A 24050-nucleotide genomic window follows, 5' to 3' on the forward strand; every position below is an offset into this window, starting at 1 on the left:
GGACAAAAGCAACCTGCAGTTATTTAAATATGTAAATGCTCAGCACTGTTACTAGCTAGCTCAAAAGCAGCAACATGAAGTGGAGAAAGACACCAGAATTTATAGAAACATTGTTTTTTTTATTATTTTGTTTTATTTTATTTAATCTCAGTGAAACATTTCTAATTTTACTCAAATTACAAGAACGACTTGAATGATGGACAAAATCATGCTCCCTCTGATTCACCTATAAAGGAAATAAGTTTAAAGATAACAAGAAACTGCTAAACACAGCTGTAATCACAAAACACATGAGCGCAGTTCAGGAGGGCACTGAAAATAACAGCAAACGGTCAAAGCACCAGGACTTTAAGGTTAATCAGACCTACCTCCTGCTGTTCTGCAAAGACTCCTATATCCCATATCCACACAAATAAAACATAATTCTACTCACAATTATGTTAAGTACATTAAAATGGGTTTCAGCAGGACAAATAAAAGCCTTTACACTTGTTTTAGTGTACTACAAACTTAAAGTACCCTTAAAAAGAACAAAGAAAACAAAATTAACATAAACAAAATACAATACAATTCCCCCAATAGTGCCTACTGCCTAGAGAGACCTTGGGCTTCTTGTTAGCTGTAGTAAGATTTTATTTCAGTAAAGGTAGACTCATTTTTTTTATTTAATCCTGTCTGGCAGCTGTTGCCATCAGAACTCTGATCAGAGTGCACTTGTGGTGCAACATATTTTGCTTTTCCAAGATGTTCCTCTTGTTCAGGTCTTCAAGAAACTAGGTGCACGTGTAGACAGGGACAGGAAGTCCACTGTCCAAGGACACATTTTGATTCATCTGTTGCATCATTCTTTATCAAAATGCAAACACAGCCATACACAGCAGAATCTTCCTAAAAGCATTAAATATGTACACTGAGGACACACATTCATGTTCATACTCTACTTTTTCCTGACTGTGCTGTACAGTGCTGATGAATGCTCTGCGGGCTGTTGATCTCTTAATCTGTAAAGGTAAAAACACACTCTCAGAAATATAAAGATAATATGATTTTTTAAAAAGCTCACAATATCAGTAACATTAATTAAGAAAAGAAAAAACTTTGTGTAGTGCCAAAAATGAACAAATATAACAAGCTGGAAATATTTTTCCAGCGTTTCACAAACTAAGTGTCCTCACCTTTGGATGCTGTTTAATCTGACCACAGTGTAGTCCACATCTGTTACTTCTTCGTCCAGTTTTTTTCTTCTTTTGGCCTTAATGGGAAGAATGTTGTAGTAGTCGTGCTCTTCTGGCTTCTTTATGAAAGTTACACTGGAATAGCAAAGATCATCCTGCTGCTCCTCTGCTGCTCTACTCTGTGCTGGAGCTGAAGGGCCGTCACGCTTTGGACATCCACTTTGCAGAGTGTTAAGTGTGTAATAACAATATGCATTTTCCTGTAATTAAAAATAACCATAAAAGGTGAAAGGTTATGGTTGGACATCCCTCTCTCCCTTACCTTCTGAGCCACAGCCTCCCAAACCTTATATTTCTATGTATTCCTGGAGAGGTTTATATGCAGCAAAGGAAGAGCAATGCCACCAACAACACTATTAAACCCGAAAGTGTAATTAACTTTCTCAACACATGAAAGTTAATTACAATTAATCACTGTCTCCAGGAAAACAGTAGACATTTTATGAACTTTTCTAGTACATTTTCATATACGAGAGAACTTAGGTACCCACACACTGTGCAGTATTATAAATCAATCATTACAAGCCGCACTGTGCAAAATTTAAACTTCCCACTGTGCGGTGTATGACAGCAATATGCGACATATACAAAGAGATTCATTTACATTACAATTGTCTTTTTCAGGTTCATATATGTATACCTGCTACCTGACCTCTTCTTCCTTACCTCTGGTTTGTTGTCTGGCCTCTGTCTGGATGAATTTGTTTTGAAGCACCCTTTTCTTCTGTACAGAAGAATGAATGAACATTTTAATTTATCATAACATGAAATTACTAAATAAATGTTTAATAACAACAATATAACTGAACTGCTCACCTAATGAATATGATTCCACAGATGATTATAACAGCCAGAAATAGAACAGTGATTGATGCAACTGCAGCTGTTTTTTTCCATGAGTCTAGGAAACAGTGACCAAACTGAAAACTTGTTACTGGATTACAAGATTAATGGTCCCATAAGAATGGATATAAAACATAAAACATATCAGACCAAAGTCTTAATTAATGACTCATTTTGAGTATAGTTCTTGCCTAACGGCATACAACAGTTAAAAACTAAAAATACTAAAATTAAAATCAGGGCATTTTTTAATAACTCAGTTGTGTCACTACCTTGATTGTTCCTAATGTCAGGAGAAAAACTGACTGTGCTACAGGTCAGAGTCACTGGACTGTCGTCACCAATCTCACCAGACGGAGTGACTGAATTACCCTCCATTATCTCAGCAGAGGGACTCACTGACACAGAGGGAAGCTTTGGATCATCTGGAAGGGATGTGGAAATAATTATGACAAAAATTGCAGCAAATTTACATTCAAATTTAGTGTTCAACATAATAATTGTGAAGAAATTGTACACCATCCTATTCTTTAAGTTTAAATATCTATTCCTGATATCGCAGATTGTACAGTTGATTGACAGTTTTCTCCACCTGTGACGATGTCAGAGTTTAAACCCCTGTTTCTGTGTGGCATTATAAGAAAACTGTCTTGACTCACATTTCACTTTGATAGAGATGACTTCAGATGACCTTCGGCCCACCTCATTCTCAGCAGTACAGTAATACTCTCCAGAGTCAGAAGACCGGATGGACCTGAAGGTGATTTGCTTTTCTTGGCTGATCGGCTGTTGTTCCTTGTACCAGGTATATTTAACTGCTGGGTTAGCATCACTGCTACAGGTCAGAGTGACTGAACTTCCCTCCACTATCTCAGCAGAGGGACTCACTGACACAGAGGGAACCTCTGGAATGTCTAGAACAGAAAAAATACATTTACTTTTATCATTATTGTTATCTTATAATTGTGTGTTCAAATTATCTCTATTATCTAAAGTGGTGGTCAAGAAATTTCCCTCACTTTCATTTCAGTCTGTCACATCCGCAAGTATGGGGAAACACAAGCCTGTAATTATTGGTCACATCTGTTATCTTTAGGGTGACCAACCGTCCTCTTTTTTTGCACTTGTTGACTTGTAAAAGCCAATATGACATTTTTAATTTTACCATTCATTAACCGCACAGAGAAGGCATTGTTTAAATATGTTAAGTTCCTCATGACTGGGCCAGGTGTCCTCTTTTTTGGAAATCACAATATGGTGACCCTAGTTATCTTCAATATAGCAGGTTCATGCTTTGCATGAACAGACCATCTTTGCTGGATTTGTCAGTTGTTCCATAAATTGGATGTACACATGACAGTTCATGGACAGACCTTTGTAGACAGTCAGAAGATCCCTGCTTATTACATTGCTAATTAGTTCCTCTAAAGTAAATAATCACGATTAAATGTACATGTGCTTGTACCTTCCAAAATAAAATTCACTTTGATGTTCTCTGATCAGGATCAAACAACTCTTCAGCACAATGACTGTTCTTTTCTGACTTTAACTGAGTGCTTACCTCTAATTCATGAACCTGACTCCACTCACCTTTAAACTGTATGTACAGTATTGTGAATTCTACTTAACATCTTAAACAACATTTCGATGAACAAAGAAAGCTGAAGAGCTGAAAATCATGATCATCAATAACAGAGTGAAGTAAACTTACACACAGAAGCTGAGCGATAAGCTTCATGTCCTTTGAAAGCACAGGAGATGATGTCTCCAGGATTGAACAGATCTTGATAAGAACTTTGTTCAACCATAAACTGATTGTTTTTGAACCAGACAAAAGAAAGACGACCAGCTGGACTGCAGCTGCTTTCACACTTCAGCTCTGCCTCAGTCTGAGACTCATGGACTGATATTATTCTGCTCATCTTCACCTGTGGAACTGTGTGAAATAACAAAAATAGTCACATTATTAACTTAATGACTTAACTGAATGAAATATCCATCAGTGTGTGTCGATCAGTACCTGTGACAGTCAGAGTTGTTCCAGGTAAACTACTCCTCCATTCAAATCTTTGTGTTTTGAATTTGAAGTGATACTCGGCTGAATCACTCTCTGTCAGGTCTCTGATTCTCAGAGTGGAGCGTTTTCTCCCTGTCTCAGTCACCTGAACACGACCTGCATACTGGGAGTCTTCTCTGAGGTCCTCAGATCCACGACCAGAACGGAACCAGGATTTTGATTGGATTTGAAGATCAAAATTGTAGTAAGTACAAGAAATCTCCACTGATGAGCCTTTGAATGCACAGATTCTTCTGTTGCTGTAATTCACTTTGTTGCACCACTGTTTTTTGGCACCTAAGAGATAAAAAAACAAAAAACATATTTATTGACAGAAAGAACACACCATTAATAAACTCCCATTGATGCTGAACGTTTTCGTTCAGGTAAAATCTCAAAGTGAACTCACAAACTAACGGAGAGTGAAAGTCTTCAAATCCTTTTAAAGCACATGAGTAGCTATTTTTATAGTCATATGACACGTCATAAGAAGAAGAGCTGGATCCATTCACTTGTTGTCCATTTTTGTACCAGACATAAGATGAAACAATAGGATCACAGCTGGTGACACAATCCAACTGTCGTCCAGTGGACCCTCTGACCTGAACATCTTGACCAGTGGACAAGAAACAATAAATAAGATGTCAGTCACTCTCACACTGAGGGAGACATTAGTAAAATTCACAGAAGTGATAAAATCCATTGAAACCATTGAAAAGTTTAGAAGCACAGTAGAACATAGATATTAAGTTGATTAAATATTTATCAGTGTGTAGATCAGTACCTGTGACAGTCAGAGTGACTCCAGGTAAAACAGTAAAACTTTTCTGGTTTGCTTCAATCCTGAACCTGTACACAGCTGAGTCGCTCTCTCTCAGGTCTCTGATTGTCAGGGTGCAGCTGTTCCATTGAGAACTGTACGACACTCGACCTGCGTACACTGAGTCTGTTTTCAGATCTTCAGGGTTATTATCATTCCCTTTAGTGAACCAAATCTTTTTTGCCAAATTTAATGAGTGTTTGAAGGAGCAGCCTATGTCCACTGTTGATCCTTTTACAGCACAGATCTGAGTAGAAGTGTAAGTCACTCCATAATCATTCCGACTCTGTACCACTGTAACACAGAGCACATCAGAATGCAGTTAGATTAATGATAACAACCATAAACAGTCTTATTTGTAGTTAAACTATATGCAGAGAGAAATTCTGATGGGATTTAGACCAAGCACTCTTCATCACAATAGAAAAACTGAAGTTTTGATTCTTTTGTTGTTGACCGTAACAATCATGAAATAGTTTTAGAGTCATTTTCTTCTAATCACCTAATTGGTTGAGACCAGGTATAGTGCTCGATAACAGGATATAATATAAATGTATTCATATGAGGTATATGAATACATACAGTATTAGAAGATTTCTCTCAGAAATTCAATGTTTAATAAACTAGAAAGAATCTAAATTGTGTATATAAGTACTATAACAAAATAAACATTTTAGAAAGTTAAATACAAATACAATGGCCTTTTTCTAACAGTGTATATTTATGGAAACAAATAATATCTGTAGTGTTTACAACACATTACACAACATTTGTATTTTCTTACTAAAAAAAAAAAGAAGGCAAAAAAATAAATCTCTTCTATAATGTTAAGTGCCATGGTGAAGTTGCTGAGAACGTGAAAAGCGGAAACCTCTCTGTCTTTTTCTAAATGCATGTATATATAATATCTGCGGTGTTTGTACACATCACACAGCATCTGTATTTATTTACAAAAAATATTTAAATATATGAAAACTGTAAGTACAAATCAAATGCAAACATGTATATGTAATTCCTGCAGATGGTGGATGTGTGACAGCCAGAAACAGCTCTGGTGTCGGGGTGTAACTGCAGATATAAATCAAATATAAAGGTACACAATACCTGCTAGAGCGAGAAGGAAGAGAACAAATCCACTGGCTGCTGCACTTAAACTCATAGCTGCTCCTCTCATTTCTTAATTCACACCAACATGACAAATACGTCTCTGCCAGCTAGTCTTCATCAGACGCTGAGGATGTAGTCTTTGATGGCAGCGTCTTCTGTGGTTGGAAAATATAAAAGTCATATTAAACTGTCTTCCTTCCTGCTGTACACGCTCAGTAAGCGTAAACAGACTCCCACACTGAAATGAAGAAATGGTTTTTATACAGTTCTGCATGCAGAATGAACTTCTTAAAAACAAACACAACATATTTTTATCACTTTTTAATTTTACGTTTCTGGTCCAGTTTATTAATGAGATCATATGATCACAAGACCATGATCAATTTTTCTATAAATCTATAAAACTCAAAACTAATCTCCACAGTGTTACATTAAAATAAGTATGTATAATGTAACTGAAATTTTAACATGGATGTCAAAATAAATATATCCTGTGTGGGGCCTGAATGATTCACATACTTGTTAAGAACCCCGCTGTATGTGATTCAGGAATTTATTTTTCAAGACAATAAGAAACCATTAGGTGTAGATTTCATAGAGGGCAAAGATGACCTGCCACCACCTAATATTTAGAATACAGATACGTCCAACATGTGTAGGATTTTTTTTCTCCAAGTAAAGTGATCTATTTAAACCCTAAACGTGAAATTTAAGTACACATTACACCACACCACAGTCTTTCTGATACTGGAGATAGTTTTCAATCTAAAACAGAGTCAAAAACCACCACTATGCACACAATACCAGAATGCAGAGTGGTCTTATACTTGCTCTTCTACTCTCAGTTGGCAGCCAAGTAATTCTGTATCATCACAAGTTTACGGACCACAAGCAATTACCACACTTTTATCAGATAAAAGAACCTTAAATATTAGTCCCTGCAAATCTGCCCTTTATTTTGCACTTTGGGATTCTTCGCTGTTTCCACCAGGTCATCCCAGTTTGTGTTTCACTAGAGTCTGAGGAAAACCATTTTTTAATTTGGATGGATTACATTTATTTTAATCACATGGCCATAATAATGCATTGTAATTCTAAGTAATTAAATACAAATTTGAGTGTGACCTCTTCCATGTAGTAATAACTCTCTTAATTAGCAAAAGTTAACCAGCTTCTAGTGGATGAGACAAACCCAGAATGGCTAATCCAAAGCTGGACAGTCCTGATCCCCAAGGATCCCCAGAAAGGACCAACTACTAACCAATAACCTGCCTCAATAAAACATGGAAGCTCCTGTCCTGTAATAGGGCGAAAATGAACAGGCACATAGAAGGGAAAAGGCAGAGACACCAGAGGGGCAAAACACCTCCTTGTTGACGGAGCAGTCACTTGAGACTGTAAAACCAGACTGACCAACCTGGATCGACTTCAAGAAAGACGATGATTCCAGGATTCAGATGGATCCTGGAATGCCTGAAACAGAAGAAGATCAACCCGAGAGCCTTCATTAAGAATTCAACAGGGATATGGCCAACAACACTAGAGGCCAACAAGTCACTGTCAAGTATGCAGGATTTACCAAGGAAATACTCTGTCCCCACTCCCTTTCTACAAAGGCCTGAACACCCTTAGTCAAATCATCAATGAGAATGGCTGAAGAAATCATTAGTCATGTCCTCAACATGGATGGTATCAAGCTGTGTGCCAGGAGAGACATTAGTTCACCGATCCACACTGCTAGGATCTAGTGTAACAACATCTGGACTGGATAAATGTAGTTGGATGGGGAAAAAGTAGGGAAAGTCGTTAGAACTGGGGCGATTGTACTACCAGAAGGCAGCATTGTTGACATGGAAGATAGATGCAAAGACCTTGGAATCCCACAGGCAAATGGGATACATGAAGAGGCCTATTGGAACGCCACAACGGCCAAATTCCTGCAGAGAGAAAACCAAGTAAAATGAGTCAGTTGAATGAAAAGAAAAAGATCTGGGGAATCAACACCTACACACTGCCAGTGATCAGATACTCTGGGATAATAACCTGATCACCCGAGGACACAGAAGCTACTGACATCAAGACAAAGAAACAAGAAACTGTAAGCTAAGTGAATGGAAGGAGACAAAGAGTGTCAGACCACTATCCAAGATGAAACAGTAAAGATCCTTTAGTGCATCAGGAAGATGGCAACAGCTGATCACATGCTTAGTGAATACCTCAGAGAGCAGAAACCAGAGAAAGAAGAGGAGCAAGAAGATGAACCATCAAAGAAGCACAGGCCTCTGCACAGCATGTACCACCAGCAGATAGAAGAAGTTGGTGATATTGAAAATCCTGCCAATGGCTTTACAAAGTCGGACTAAAAGATAGCACAGAGGCACTAAACACAAGATCGATAGAGGCTGGGGTCTACCACACCAGGCAAGAACCCCAGGTGCAGGTTGTGAAAAGATCCCCCTGAGACAACCCAACAGCAGGGTGCAAGATGCTAGTAGGCAGGACGTACATGGAGCACCATCTCAAAATGGTGTGTAAGTCTTATAAATGAAAGTTATGCACAAATTACATATTTAACAAACTTATTTTCTTAGTGATAATTTGAGTGTCGTCTGGACATTCCAGTTGTTTTTTTTCTAAGAATCTAATGTTAAAAATATTATGTGCTTTACTATTGTGAAATACACCTATGAATCTATTCAGAAATTGCCACTGGTTTTGTTTTTACAATGTCCTGGAATTTTTTAATTTGTTCAAATATAGGACTTTAAAGGGTTGCCTGAATTTTGGTTATATTTTTAATTAGCCAATACACAGATGTGTTTTAATACATCTGTCCCAAATTACAGATTACAAACATAATATTTTTAAGGAAATCAGGGATGGCGGGGAAGAAAATATTCTAATATTTTGATGATTTGGGATTCGAGTGACCAGGTCTTCACAATCAAGAATTGGCACACATTTGACTAAATTATTTTCTGAGCTATAATTAGAGCACCACCTGGACACTCCAGTATTTTTTCTGTTTTGATAGGACAGTTTAGTGATAGTTTTTGTGGTGAAGCCTGTCATATTTGTTCAATCCATCATGAAAGTTAAATAAAAATAGCATTGTGTTCATTTTTATCACTAAAAATTAAATATTAAAAGGTATCTGACATGCTTTATTTTTATAGTATTGTATTTGATCTTTTCTGTTTTCTATTTATCACAAAAAATACACACAGACTATAAAAATGCTACCAAAAAAGTAAGTTCAGCTCCAAGTCTATGCAAAAATACAAATACAAATAAATAATCAGAAGATAATGGACAGGTCAGCAGGGAGTGTTTTACTCCTGCAAATCTACATGATGGGGTTGAGTGTGATAGCAGTCATCCACTGGGCAGGCTTAACTACTCACTGCAGTGATGTCTTATCTGCAACAACACAAGTCTTTCTGGAGGTTTTCACTCCACATCTGCAGGTGGTGGTGTTGGTCCTAGTTTCTTTAGCCTCCTCAGCAAGAGGAGTTGGGTGATTTGTATCCAAACGAGCATACACTGTTAACTCTTTCCACATACACAGCGTAACAGTATAACAATATGGCTGATCAAGTAATAATGTGAGCTTAGAATGTTTTATTATATTAATCAGGTTTTGTTGACTGTGGAGTACAGTGCAGATGATTTCTCTACTGTTCCTTTACTTCTGGTGTAGACAGAAAAAGAGAGAAGATGATATTATTGCCATTAATACAGATTCACATAGTAGAAAAGAAAAGAAAACACCAGCAGTTTGGATCAGGATATTTAACAGGGTTTCTTCACACTTAATGCTAAGTTTCCTCATTGAATTGTTCATGACAGCTCATTTGTCTAAACAGCAGATAAAGCGGGAATCAACACATGTTCATGTTTTACCACCAAGCAGTGTGGAAACTGTTGAGTTTAAAACAACATGTCGAGTTCTTTAAGAAGAGTTACACACCAAAGTATTTGTTTTCAAAATTAAATGACTTTTTCTGTCTATGAGATGCAAATCAGGTCAGCTCTTTTCCTTTACATTAAGTTTTAAGATTGCTTATTTTTCTTTTCTAGTGAATTGAAAACTAACTTATTGTGAACATATTATAGCATAAGTTGTATCCATAGGACCTGTTACTTTAACAATATTTATTATTATATATTATAGATTAATTTGTCCACTTTCAAAACCCTACAAGTCTTTTTCTTGTGGATTTAATCCAACAACAAGAAACTGGTTGTTTAATTAAAAAGAATTAATTTATTGGACTACCTGATCCACAGATTCAACACAAGCAGAGAAATCAGTATCTGGACCACCAGAGTCAATTTAATGATGCACTGAAAGTGTAGGAATTACAAAGTATAAGAATATTTTGTTTTCTTTGCACTGGTTACATGTTTTTGGAGTTCTGACGTCCTCTTGTGTTCTGGGCTTCACAGTAATAAGTCCCACTGCTTTTGGGTCTGATGGTGAAGTTCTGTCCTGATGCTTTTGGGAGTCTTTAATTAGCTGATCTGCACAGTGATCTAAACAAAGACTGAACCGGCATCATCATAATAATGTTGGTCCAGGATTAACATTGCAACTGACCAATCATGTCGCTGTGATGTCTGATGTTTTCTTTATTAATTTGTACAAAATAATAAATAAATTATTGTATCACTCACTGTTACTGTGGGACCCAACATACAGACACTGGGTCTCTCAATGATAGAACACACAGACTTTATTCTTGCAGTGATTAACACACACTGCACACCACAGTCATCACTCACACACCCCTGGTCCCAGCGACCTACTGAGACAAAATTGAGGAATCACAATTAGCTGATGACTTGCAGATGTGGCCACCACACACATTAAAAAGAATTATAATAAAAATTTAAAAACAAATAAAAATCTGCCTCAAGAAAAGGGCACTTGGGGCACTGTAAGTTCAAGAAATGAACACTGATGAATGCACAGATACGTCTGTTACTGTAATTCACTCTGTTCCATAAATCACCCTGGACAGAAAAAAAAAAGTGAAAAATTTCACTCTTTATATACGTATCGCCCATTTTTGTACCAGACAACATGTGAAGCATAGGGATTAAACCTGGCAACACAGTCGTACACTCCATTTTAACAGTCGGCTCTGAACAACTTGATCAATAGAAAGAAATAATAAGCTGTTATTCACACTCACACACAGAGAGACAGAGCAGGAAATGCAATTCTCAGAAATAAAAGTGGATGGAGATGAAGATGTGATCTGAAGATGATTTCTTCTGTGGTTGGAAAATTTTAGAGAGATAGACATCTGGCTGCCTGACTTCCTCTGTACACGCTTAATGTGCATGAACAGACAAAGGCCTGTAAATCCCCTTTAAAATGAGAAGAAAGAAATTACTACATAAAAATTTAAAATTTCATGTCACATTTGACTTCTGACTTCATCTTTAAGGCCAATAGATTAGTCTACAGGTGAAATTAATAATAATGCTTCATAGAGCTTTTTAAAATGGCAATATGATTTCAGATTCATTTCAGTATGCCTTTGTTGTATACATTAAATTAACATCTTATAACAGTTTAAATACATAAAATTTTGAATCCCCAAAAGTTGATTCAGTTCATCTGGACGTAGCATTTTGAGACTGAAGAAGTCACTTGGCTCAGTGATGAAATGTTTCTCCCACTGAAAACACCACATCCAGATGAACTGAATCAACGTTTTGGGATTTACTCACCTGGATGACTGAGAATGCATCAAAACATTTTGAATGTACAAAATAAACCGAATCAAATCTTTATTCACTTAATGCTTATTACCAAAGATTTAAACAAATTGTATTAAACAATGAAGTGAATGTTTACACATTTACAATATCCACACGAATAAAAAAAAAAAAACAACCCAAAAATATTATACTCAAATTACGTCAAGTATATTAAAATGCTTGCACATTGCACATTGCATTTTTTTTACTGCATTACAAACTTCTTAAAGCAAGTTTAAAAAGAATAAAGAATACAAAATACATATACAAAATGTAATAATCTTCCCTTAAAAATAAAACTGCCCAGAGAGTGGTTTGTGCTTTCAGAGTGTTTCTTGTTTGCTGTATTAAGTTTATATTCCAGTACAAGCTAGATTAACATCTAATAAACTAGTAATGATTGTTACATGTGTTACACATATACACAGCTCTAACGTTTATAATAGTCCACTGTCCAAGGACACATTTTGTTATATCTACTGCATCATTCTTTATCAAAATGCAAACACAGCCATAAACAGCAGTATCTTCCTAAAAACATTAAATATGTACACTGAGGACACACATTCATGTTCATACTCTACTTTTTCCTGACTGTGCTGTACAGTGCTGATGAATGCTCTGCAGCCCGTTGATCTCTTAATCTGTAAAGGTAAATGTGATGTCAATAAAACTCACAATATCAGTAACATTAAGTGTTTTCTTTTCTTAAGTTAGACCAAAGACCAAAGTTACACCAAAACTAAATAAATAATGCATTTACAAAATCAAAACAAAGAAATTATGGAAACATTCCCACAGAAAATAAGTGTCCTCACCTTTGGGTGCTGTTTAATCTGACCACAGTGTAGTCCACATCTGTTACTTCTTTGTCCTTTTCTTTTCTTCTTTTGGCCTTAATGGGAAGAATGTTGTAGTAGTCGTGCTCTTCTGGCTTCTTTATGAAAGTTACACTGGAATAGCAAAGATCATCCTGCTGCTCCTCTGCTGCTCTACTCTGTGCTGGAGCTGAAGGGCCGTCACGCTTTGGACATCCACTTGGTGCAGGGTCAAACATGTAATAATATGCATTTTCCTGAAATTCAAGATAACCATAAAAGATGAAAAGTCATGGTTGGACCTCCTGCCCTCCCCTGCCATCTGAGCCACAGCCTCCCAAACCTTGTATCTGTATTCCTGGAGAGGTTTATATCCCGAGCAAAGGAAGAGCAATGCCACCAACAACAGCATTAAACAAAAAAGTGTCATTTTCTCAACACATGAAAACTGATTACAATTAATCACTGTCTTAACTAAAGGTACCCACACACTGTGCAGTATTATAAATCAATCATTACAAGCCACACTGTGCAGTGTGGATCTCATAAACCTGGGTGGGACATGAAGTTTGAAGCATGTGAATCGTACAATGATAATGATCAGCTTTTATTCCTCTGCTGTTGGTGTCCATACCGAATCATCAGACTGGATTCAGACTTGATAACAGCTGGCAGCTGTCATATAACAACCTGCTGCAAGAGCTCTACTAGATCTTCCTCTTTATTGGAACTCCTAAAAGCCAGATACTTCCATCATTTCTCTTTGTTTTGTCGTTTTCATGAGTGTTGGTGCTCAGTTGATCAGCAGAGCTGATCATCATGCTGCGTTTCTGATGTTGGATAATAGATGTTGATTGCAGCAGCAGGCACACTGTGAGAGGATCACCCTAAATTTCTGGCATTGTAATGATTTTATCTCAGACCATCTTTGTTTATAAGATTACTACAGCCAACCTTTTAAGTTCTTCCACTGTTTAAGATAGGACAACCACATTAAACACAATCAAAGCTATCACCACCATTTTTCTTTATCTTAGATGGCCCACAGTCACAAAATGTATACGCAGCTTAATATCTGGTTGGGTTAATACCCACTTTTCTGTACTACAACAGCTAACTTTATCTTTCAACTGTGCAGTGTATGACAGCAGTATACAGACATGTACAAGGATATTAAGTTACATTAAAATGGTCTTTTTCAGGTTCATATATGTATACCTGATACCTGACCTCTTCTTCCTCACCTCTGCTTTGTTGTCTGGCTTCTCTCTGGATGAATTTGTTTTGAAGCACCCTTTTCTTCTGTACAGAAGGACGAATGAACATATCAGTGAATTATTACATGAAATCACTAAAGACTTTTTTAATAACAACAATAAAACTGAACTGCTCACCTAATGAATATGATCCCACAGATGATTATGACAGCCAGAATTAGAACAGCGATTAATGCAGCTGCAGCGATTTTTTTCCATGAGTCTAGGAAACAGTGACAAAACTGAACATTTGTCACTGGATTACAAGATTCGGGATCACATAGAAATGGAGATAAAACATTTAACCGATCAGACCAAAATCTTCAAATTAACGACTCAATTCTGAATCTAATTCTAACTCTAAACTTTAACAATACTAAAACCAACATGAGGACATTTTAACAACTCCATTGTACTACTATTTTGATTGTACCTAATGCCAGGACAACAACTGTTTGTGTGTTAAAACATGCAGATCTTGATTTTTACTGAAGTCGACCTCAACCGACTCAACACTAAATACAGAGAAAACAGGACAGTAAGACTTGTGGTTAGCATTAGCTAATGGGACTAATGGGAGGCCACTTAATTTCATCTAAAAAGCTCCACAGTTGCAAGTAGCAATGAAACTCTCTCTGACATATTTAGGAAAACGACCGTGTCTGTAGACTGGCAAACAGTGAAACTGCTACACACTGATTGCCAAACTTGAGAGTTTGCTCATATCACTCTGGTCACCATCCTTCAAGATTTCATTTACTCTCTTTCAGTTTGTATTTGGAAAATGTGAAACACATAGACACAAAGCACCACAAGATTTCTTTTTAAGAAAAACAGAGCTGGATATACAGCAGCATTGACTATGACAGCATGATGAAATAGATCATCAAAAATCAGCCTGGAGAACAGATAAAATATTACAACCCACACTTGGTATTTTTACTTGTAAAGAGCTCTTTGGATCCCATTATGGTGATTATCATTATTCAAGTGTTTTGTATGGAATGTAAGAATGTCTCTCGGGTTGTTTTGTGGGTGTGATACAGTAATATATGGTCTAACAAAACAAAACCGATAAAAAGGCATTGTTCATGAAGCAGACTATGATGATGTCTTTGGCAGCCAACTTGAGCCAACTGAAAATCTCGAGGACATGATGAAAGCTGAGACTGAAAGCACTGTCAACACCATTTGGTCACAGGTTATGGGTGTATTATCTGATTCATAAATGTATCCATACTGTAATCTTATTTTATTTCCCTACATAACTGACACTGGTAAATCAATAATAAACTAAATAAATTGTTCTGTAACTGTAAGATTAACTGCTGTTTTCTACTGGTCTGCTTTGTTCCTTGTACCAGGTGTAATTAGCTGCTGGGTTAGCATCACTGCTACAGGTCAGAGTCACTGAACTGCCCTCCACTATCTCAGCAGAGGGAAATTGTGTTTTCAAAAAGTTTTTTCACTCACATTTCACATTGATAGAGATGACTTTAGATATCGTTTTGCCCAGCTCATTCTCAGCGGTACAGCAATACTTTCCAGAGTCAGAAGACCAGATGGACCAGAAGATGATCTGCTTTTCTTGGCTGATCGGTTGTTGTTCCTTGTACCAGGTGTAATTAGCTGCTGGGTTAGCATCACTGCTACAGGTCAGAGTCACTGAACTTCCCTCCACTATCTCAGCAGAGGGACTCACTGACACAGAGGGAAGCTTTGGAATGTCTAGAACAGAAAATATTAACATTAGAATTAACGTCATAATACATTGTGTATTTTTCTGTTAATAATTACAGCAAACAAAACATAAGAATACAAACTTTAATCTTTATTCTTTTGGCATTAATGTTTATTCAAAATATCCGTATTTCTTCTTTAAAGTTATGGTCAAGACATTTCCCTCACTTTCATTTCAGTCTGTCACACCCTCAAGTATGGGGAAACAGTCAGCCTTTAAATATTTGAAGGATCTGTTATCCTCAATATATTAGGTTCATGCTTTGTATGAACAGACCATGTTTGCTGGATTTGTCAGTTGTTCCATAAATTGGATGTACACATGACAGTTGTGGACAAGAGATATTTTATTTTGTATTCTCATGGTGACAATTTATAATCAGGGCTATCATTGATCAATCATTCATCATTGTTGAACCAGTTGACAGAATAATCTCTGAATTATATCTATGGTAATCTGAGTAAAATATTAATGTATGCATATTATCATCACTTTAATTAGTCTATTGTTGTTCTCTATTATTCTTTCTATCTGCTTAAGCTGTTGCAAATGGTATCCATATCATTGTATTCACACCTCTCGAAGCTGTGGGTCCAGTAGGGCCTTCTACATTCACTTGCACACATATTCAGGCCTACACCAACATGCACATAGAGAGTCATGGAAAGTACGCACGTTCACTCCTGCACGTACTAAGAACAGGGAGGTCGTCTCAGGACAATCTCTCGGTTGGACACACAGTCTCACAAAACTGCACAACATATCACACACTTGTTTGTCTCGAAAGTAGTATTGGATGCCTATATAAGGAGAACTTTGGAACTGTTATCATTTCCAGTAAGATCTAGCTGTGATGTCATCAGGGTAATATAAGGATGGGGAGCGGTCTGCTCGAGGAAGATTGTAAGATTGTTGTTGCAAGTTTCTTCCCACACTCTGCGCAAGTGTGTAAATAAAGATCACTATTTTTGGCACCTACCTGGATTCAGTCTGCTTACTTCTCTTGCCCAAATCGAACAAGTTTTCAACAATTCTTGGTGCCGAAACCTGGTTGGGGAAGAGAGGAGCGTGCGGCTTGGAGGTGCCAAAGGGACGGAAGGCCAGCAGCTTATCTGAGTGACACGCCAGGCGAACTAGAAGGTGAGTGCCACCTGTTGATTTTTATCCAAAGGCGCTAAATTGGAAGTTAAAACTAAATTTAATAATATTCACTCAGTATGGGCTTCTGGTGTCTGTCCATAGTGATTTTGGGGTAATTAGTGCTAAAAGCAGGGAATATTGGACTGACTAAATTTATTGCTGTTTATTTTGGGGGGAATTTTGAGTTAAGAGGTTATGTGTTTAAGTCAATACGGTGTGTGTTTAAAGTGATGTGGGTTGACTGGGGAGGCCAGCCAGCCAACCAGTAGTTTAGGGTATTCGGTCTGATTGATCAGCAGAACGCGGTTCGGGCGTCGAAATAACCGCGGGCTAAGACCCGGGAGTGATGCTTATAATACACTTGAATAAATTGTCTTAGGACTGGGGCGCGGCCCCTAAGAGCGCAGTTGCTCAGCGTGTGGCGGCGACCCCTGATCGTGGACGCACGGTCAGGTTAAAAGCTCGGGTGGTACCCGGGGGATTTCGAGCCCCCCTTAAAAACTAAAGTGGTCAAGGGGATCACTTTCCTTACTGCGCTGTTTGAGTGACAGGGTGCGACCCGGCTGTGACTATTTAACGTCGGGGACTTGTGAACTTTAAGTAAAGCCAAAAGCGTGAACTGTGATATTTCACGTGGCTGGTGGAGGTCCTTGTTGCCTGGCGGGGAGCAGTTATAAATTAAGTAGGGCTTAGGAATCTGACCGCTCTCGGCGGGGGCGTCCTCGAAGCGGGTTTAATTGATTAGCAAGGCGCGGCCCTGGGCTGAAAGATGCTTTTAAATTAGTCAAAAAACTTAGGAATATCGGTAGAGAAATAAAGAAGATAAGTTGTTCTGGCATATGGTGTTTTCATACGTTTATATGGGCCCATGTGTAAATAATGTGTAAATAAAGTGTAAATTAGCGGTATAAACTGTCTGTTGAATTTCTCCTGTGTGGTTGCAGAGTGAAAAAAAGGAAAACTCTTTTCTTTTCTCTCTCTGAGAGGAGGCGAGGGGGCTCTGTGGGGAGCTCTGTGTGTGTGTGTACTTGCTGGCTTTGTTCCATCTCCCTACTTCTCCATTTCTCTGCTTCTCAGTTTTCTTTTTGGGTAGGTGAAGGTGTGTTTCAGAAGTGTGGTGAAAGGATTTCAATATATTAAATAAACTAAATCTTGTAGTCTTGTGTTTGTGATTTCCTAGTGTATATAAAGTCTTTTAAAGATCGGGTGAGTCTCTCGCTATAAGGAGGGAAACGGCGTGCATAGGAGATTGACTGGATTATTCTCATGTGTGAAAACTTTGTAGTTGTTAGGGAAGTGAATGTGAGAGTGAATTTTTGCTGGCTTTGGGTGCTTAAATTGTTGCAGTAGACGTTTGTGAAGTTTTGTCTTGAAAGGAGCATTAGTGTGTGTGTGTGTGTGTGTATGTGTGTCTGTGGGCGGTCTCTCCCCGGCTAGAGCCTAGCGGAGGTTAAGCTTGACCAGCTTGTGGGATTCTGACTGCCGAAAGGGGAACTACAGTGAGGCAACCCCAAAGGGAGGAGCCTAAGAGCGGCCATTTTGGTAAAGGTAAGTGAGGTCGAAAAGCAAAATGGCTGAAGAGGAAAAGGTGACCCCTGATGGGGGAAAGAGATACAAGCCACTGAAGGACCAAATACAGCAATTGAAGAAAGCAATTAAAATTACTGCTGAGGGGACTTCAAAGGAGATTGCCCGCCAGTGTCAAGATCTGGAAAGAGAAGTGAAGGAATTATGTGAAAATCAACAGAAGACATTGGAGGACAGAACTCCTCTCCACTCCATCTTCCAAGTTGAAGGTGAGAAATGTGAGAAGAGAATCAAAGAGCTTGAAGAGGAACACTTGGGACGTTTTCAAGGGAGAAAAGTGAAGGCAGAAAAGAAGCTCATGATTGGAAAACAAAATAAGTATTGCAAGCTTATGATTGTCTCCCAAGGCGTTTCTCACTGGATGCAAGAGGAAGTGAATGACACCAAACCAGTCTTAATAAAAGAAGCCGAGGCTGAGGGAATATTATATCCCAGCCTGAAGGAATTCCTGAGTGCCCCACCCCCTCCTTATATCTGTCCAGTGGTGACTTTGGAGGGTGGCACCCTGTGGGGGCCGGGAGGAAAAACAGGAACAGTTAAAGGAGGAATTGTGGAAGTACAGGAGAATCCTATACCATCGACATCTGCTCGGGGCATAGAGGAGGCAGACACAAGAGTGGCGCAGCCTCAATCAGTGGCACCTACACAAAAAGTGATGCAGCCTCAATCAGTGGCAGCTGCATCAGAGGTGAGTCAGCCCCACCCAGCTGCTGGGACATCACAAGGAATTACTACACGGGGGGTGATCTTGATCCCTCCCTCTCTTTTTAGCCCAGATGGAGCTACAGAAGAAGCTCAACCTGTGGCTTCCATGAGTACAGGTCAGGTGACACCGCAACAGCCCAGCCAGGGAAATGCCTCGCAGGAGGTCTGGACTTCAGAGGAAGATTCACCTTCACTGCAGTTTCAGAGGCAGCCATTAAAGGCGAGCCAAAAAACCAGTCAGAGGTCAAAGGTTGACAACCCTGAGGAAGAACAGTGGCAGGGCCATGTTGTTGGGAAAATATCTGACAACCGGGAGGCCGTGATAAAGTTGGAACAGACCTTGAAAAGACTGGAGGAAGAAGGCGTAGCAACACCACGGCTATTAGCACAAACGCTTGAGGCATTGGAAAAGGACTTGGCGACCTCTATAAGACAATCAAGAAAATCTAGAGAAGTGTCGAACCTGGAAATGGGAGGACTCGCCCCAAAGTTTCAGGGTCTCCCAGGAGTGAAGACGCTTCGCTCTGGGAGGGTTCTGGAAGAAGTAAGAGACAAAAGACCGTCGATCTTTGAAAAGAATCGCAAGCAGAACGTTGCATTGCAAACCGGAGAAGGGCAGTGTGACATAGAGGAGGAATTGCCCCTCACTATGCCTTTACTGTCGGGTTTACAGGGCGAACCAGTCTACCATCCCTATAATATCAGAGATCTTGAGGCTCTGGTGAAGCAGCTGCCCCCGATCACAGAGGGAGGAGCGGCTTGGTTGAGAAGACTAGGAAGTCTTACAGAAGGAGAAGAACTTGCCCTGGGAGATTTTCGTGCTATCGGTGGGAGGACCTTCAGAGGTGGAGGCCTCGCAGACGTGGAAGAGATAGCAAGAACTGCATGCCAACCAAACGATGTCCCCTATGCAAGGGTGCGAAATGCTCTCTCTGATGCAGTGCGTGAGAAGTATCCGACCCATAATAATGGCACTACACCTAGGATTGTTTGGAGCCCAGAACATTCCCCTAGAGAGTTTATAGAGCATGCAAAAGAACAGTGGATTCTCCAAACTGGAGAGCATCCTGGGCAAGATGGGGAATCTCGGGCGTGGTTCCGATGTGCGGTGTTAGCAGGTCTGCCAGAACGAGTGAGAGCAGATCTACAGAAGAATCCAGACTTTGCGGTGGCGGATTCAGCAAAATGGGAGAGGCATATCATACATCGACTTGAGCTGGAAAGAGACGAGGTGAACAAGAAAAAACAGGAGTTGGAGGAGGCGCAAGGGCAGTTAGTAAAATTGAAATTGGCTGAGGCGAGAGAAAAACTAAACGAAAAGAAAAAGGAAAACAAAGATGGAGCTAAGAAGATGCTGGTGGCGCAGCCACAGGGCAATCCGGAGCCTGATTGGCCAGATCTGGATCCGGTTCTGTACCCTGATGACCGATGGCCCGCCAATGGACCAAGGCAAGGAAGACCCGCGGGGAATTGGGGGGCTACTAGGTCGTTGAGGGGGCGTGGTGGATCTCAAAGAGGAGGCGGACCAAGGGGCCGTGGTCTGGGGGGACCTATGCTGGACCCGAATGTATGCAGAAGGTGTGGAGGACGAGGACATTGGGCTCGTGATTGTCCTACACCACGACAGCTAGAACTTGGTTATCCATCTCCACCCCAGGCACAGGGAGCTCTTCGAGGCAGAGTGGTCCAGACAAGGGGACATCAAGCTCCAAACCCAAGCATGGCGCCGGTGGCTCAGTATCCCCTGGCCTACTGGGGCGGAGAGGAGGAGCTGTACTGACGGGACCCACAGAGACAAGACGACATGGGAATGGCAGATCCGATGTTGTCAATGAGTGTGGAAGGGACTGAAATGACCTTCCTTGTGGACACTGGAGCTACTTACTCAACGCTGAGACAAAGACCAAGCAGTGTCACACTTTCCGAACACACGGTTAGTGTGGTGGGTTTCTCTGGGGTTCCAATGACTCTGCCAATAACTAATCCAGCCCGGACGGTGCTGGGAAATCAGACATTGAAGCACAGTTATGTGGTGTCTCCTCAGGTGCCAGTGAATTTGATGGGCAGGGACCTGCTCATTAAATTGGGAGCCACTGTCATGTGCTCAGCTGATGGATTAACAGTTACACTTCCAGGAGGAAAAGAGTTTCTGTGCCTGGGGACAATTTCAAAGAACCAGTATTTGCTGAAAGACTGTGAACAACCTACAGCTGACATTTACTGGGGTCGGTTGGTGGATGAAGGCATTTTGAGACTGTATCAGCTGTGGAAACCTTGGATTATGGCCTTGGCTGTCTATTCTTTTCCGCGAGATCCATGCCACGTGACCCTCTATTATGATAAGAATGAGGATGAAATTTATAGGGACCAGTTCCAGACTGAACTTGAGGGTCAGACTTGGAACATACGCTCTCAGAACATCTATGTTGGTCCTGAAGGCGTCGCTGCAGGAGTAAATTTAACCGAAGAACAACGGCCTTGGTTCAAAATGGGACCTGATTCAGTGCCCCATATTACATTGGCGGTCCATGAGGGTCATCAGGCGAAGGAGCTGGGAACAATGGTCAAGAGAGCCCTCGATGAACCGGGCTGGCAAGCCACTCAGATTCCAGACGTTTGGTACTCGCCAAAATGCAAAATTTACCGTATCACTTGTCTATCAGAGGACACAGTGATATTGGAGCATGAACAAATCTCAAGAATCCATGGGAGAGAAAGAATAGACCATGCGGATGCAGTTGCCGCACTTGCGACTCTTCCTGACACCTTATGGTCAGCTGGGTCTACAGATGTGGGCCTGGCAACTTGCTCGCCTGTTTTGTTCCAGCTGAAGTCTGAAACACCAATTTGGAAACCGCAGTATAGGCAAAAGAGAGCAGCTGAAGAGGGAATTGCAGAAACCATTGAGGGGCTATTGAAAGTAGGGGTGCTTGAGCCCTCACTATCTTACTGGAACACTCCTATTTTGCCAGTAGAAAAACACGGGACAGGAAAGTACAGAATGGCACATGACTTAAGAGCCATTAATGCCATTTTACGTACTGACACGGTGCCTGTCCCAAATCCCTACACGGCATTGACGGCATTAACACCAGAACAGAAGTGGTTTACATGTATTGATCTAGCGAATGCATTTTTCTGTCTCCCATTACATGAGTCTCTGAGAGACATTTTTTCATTCACATACAGGGGGCAACAGTATAGATACACACGGTTGCCACAAGGGTTTGCACTCTCCCCGGGCATTTTCAACCAAGTGTTGAAAGAAGCTCTATCGCCATGCCACCTACCAGAGGGGTGTTCACTGGTGCAATATGTTGATGATTTGCTCATTGCGGCTCCGTCTGCTTCGGCCTGTACGGCAGCTTCACTTACCATACTGAAGAGACTCGCTGAGTGCGGTTTCAAAGTGAGTAAAGAAAAGTTGCAGTTGGTCCGACCAGAAGTAACATTTCTGGGCCGTGTCATTGCTCACAAATCAGTGGGTTTGCTAAACACCCATCGCGATCAGATTTTGACACATCCAAAACCGCGTACGGTTAAGGAGTTGCTCTCATTCTTAGGTTTAACAGGATACAGCCGTCACTTCATTCCAAATTATGCAGGGAAAACAGCCCTTTTGAGGGATTTGGTGAAAACAGTGGGTGTCCGTAACCTGAAGGCTGAACTGCCATGGACATCGGCCACTGAGTCGGCGTTCATCGCATTAAAACAGGACTTGTCAAGATCGGCTGATCTTGCCATCCCTAATTATGATGAACCCTTCTATCTTGATGTTTCAGAAACACACGGGATAGTTAATGGGGTGTTGTTTCAGAAAAAAGGGGGAGGGAGAGATGTACTCATGTACGTCAGCGTCAGACTGGATCCATTAGAGACAAGGCACCCGGGATGCACACAGCATGCCATTGGGGTGTCAAAGATTATACAAAAGACAGCACATATAGTGAGGGACCATCCGTTGAAGGTGCTGACCACCCACAGTGTGGTGGCATATGTTAACTCACAAGCCTTCACCATGACACCATTGACACAACAGAGAGTGAGTAAAGTTTTAGACGCTCCCAACTTGACCTTCACACACGAAGGAATCAATATGGCAGATTTAATGGGGTCAGGAGAGCCGCACGACTGTGCAAAGAGAGCTGAAGTCGACGAGAAGATAAGAGAAGACTTGAAAGCGGAACCTGTACGGGGAGCTGAAGATTGGTTCACAGATGGATGCTGCTACAGAGATGAGGAAGGATTGAAAGCAGGCTACGCGGTAGTTTGCAGAAAAGGGGCTGAATTTGAAGTGAAGGAGGCTGAAAGACTTGAAGGGCAGCAGTCAGCCCAAAGAGCAGAAGTAATTGCTCTAAGTCGAGCTCTGAGACTTGCAAAAGGAAAAAGAGTCAACATTTACACGGACTCAGCTTATGCCTTTGGAGCAGCTCACGTGGAGCTGGCCCAATGGAGAAGAGCAGGATTCAGGACAGCAGATAATGCACCAATCTGCCACAAGAAGGAGATGGAGGAACTTGAGCAGGCCTTGGGAGATCCAGAGGAGGTGAGCATCATAAAATGCAAAGGTCACTCCTCAGGGACTGGCATGGTGGCCAGGGGAAATCAGGAAGCTGATCGAGCGGCCAAGGAGGCAGCAGGCTATAAAGCACTACGACAGATGGTGCAAATAACCGCGGAGGAAGAAGTAGGAGTCAACATGCTAGAGGAGGCCAGGAAGGCCCAAGAGGAGGCGGCCCCGGAAGAGAAGGGGGTCTGGAAGAGTCGAGGAGCCTGGGAAGAAGGAGGTCTCTGGCGAGGACCTGACGGACGACCAGTGTTGACGGCCAACCTGGCAAAACAGAAGATTGCCGAAGCGCATGGGCTTGGCCATGTAGGTGTGGCCCAGATGGGAAGACATCTGTGCCATTGGTGGCATCCCTTTTTGAAGGATATGATCAAGGAGAAAGCCAGGACGTGTCTGATCTGTG

At 40.6% G+C, this 24050-nt stretch overlaps 3 protein-coding genes across 3 annotated transcripts in view; 1 reads left to right on the forward strand and 2 right to left on the reverse strand.

Moving 5' to 3' along the window:
- Positions 1–2838, forward strand: part of LOC146386114 (uncharacterized) — a 40840-nt gene extending 38002 nt beyond the window's left edge. Inside the window, exon 4 of the mRNA XM_084932155.1 lies at positions 2753–2838. Coding sequence (XP_084788281.1) covers positions 2753–2768 — 16 coding nt within the window. The 3' untranslated portion in view covers positions 2769–2838. The remainder of the gene's footprint in view (positions 1–2752) is intronic.
- LOC146386116 (B-cell receptor CD22-like) lies at positions 139–6496 on the reverse strand. The gene is made up of 11 exons (XM_084932151.1): positions 6059–6496; positions 4919–5248; positions 4544–4744; positions 4099–4431; positions 3790–4014; positions 2738–2992; positions 2351–2503; positions 2052–2136; positions 1902–1959; positions 1176–1435; positions 139–1001 (listed from the first exon to the last, which is right to left on the reverse strand). The coding sequence occupies exons 1-11, from the start codon at positions 6126–6128 to the stop codon at positions 938–940; spliced, it is 2034 nt and encodes a 677-aa protein (XP_084788277.1). The 5' UTR covers positions 6129–6496; the 3' UTR covers positions 139–937.
- Positions 6497–11951: 5455 nt separating this feature from the next.
- LOC146386117 (B-cell receptor CD22-like) overlaps positions 11952–24050 on the reverse strand; it is a 35678-nt gene continuing 23579 nt past the window's right edge. Inside the window, exons 9-13 of the mRNA XM_084932150.1 lie at positions 15381–15635; positions 14046–14130; positions 13896–13953; positions 12652–12908; positions 11952–12477 (exon numbers count right to left, since the gene is read on the reverse strand). Coding sequence (XP_084788276.1) covers positions 12414–12477; positions 12652–12908; positions 13896–13953; positions 14046–14130; positions 15381–15635 — 719 coding nt within the window. The 3' untranslated portion in view covers positions 11952–12413. The remainder of the gene's footprint in view (positions 12478–12651; positions 12909–13895; positions 13954–14045; positions 14131–15380; positions 15636–24050) is intronic.

The sequence above is a fragment of the Perissodus microlepis genome, chromosome 6 (genome assembly GCF_051167445.1).
Source record: "Perissodus microlepis isolate ML-2025 ecotype Zambia chromosome 6, ASM5116744v1, whole genome shotgun sequence".
Classification (NCBI taxonomy): Eukaryota; Metazoa; Chordata; class Actinopteri; order Cichliformes; family Cichlidae; genus Perissodus; species Perissodus microlepis.

Bases quoted from the DNA above. Each gene is read 5' to 3' on its own strand.
- LOC146386116 (XM_084932151.1), bottom strand. From the start codon at position 6,128: ATGAGAGGAGCAGCTATGAGTTTAAGTGCAGCAGCCAGTGGATTTGTT. The intron at 4,745-4,918 runs GTACTGATCTAC...CCACTGGTCAAG, and splicing joins AGTCACTCTGACTGTCACAG to ATGTTCAGGTCAGAGGGTCC. The intron at 4,432-4,543 runs GTGAGTTCACTT...TTTATCTCTTAG, and splicing joins CTTTCACTCTCCGTTAGTTT to GTGCCAAAAAACAGTGGTGC.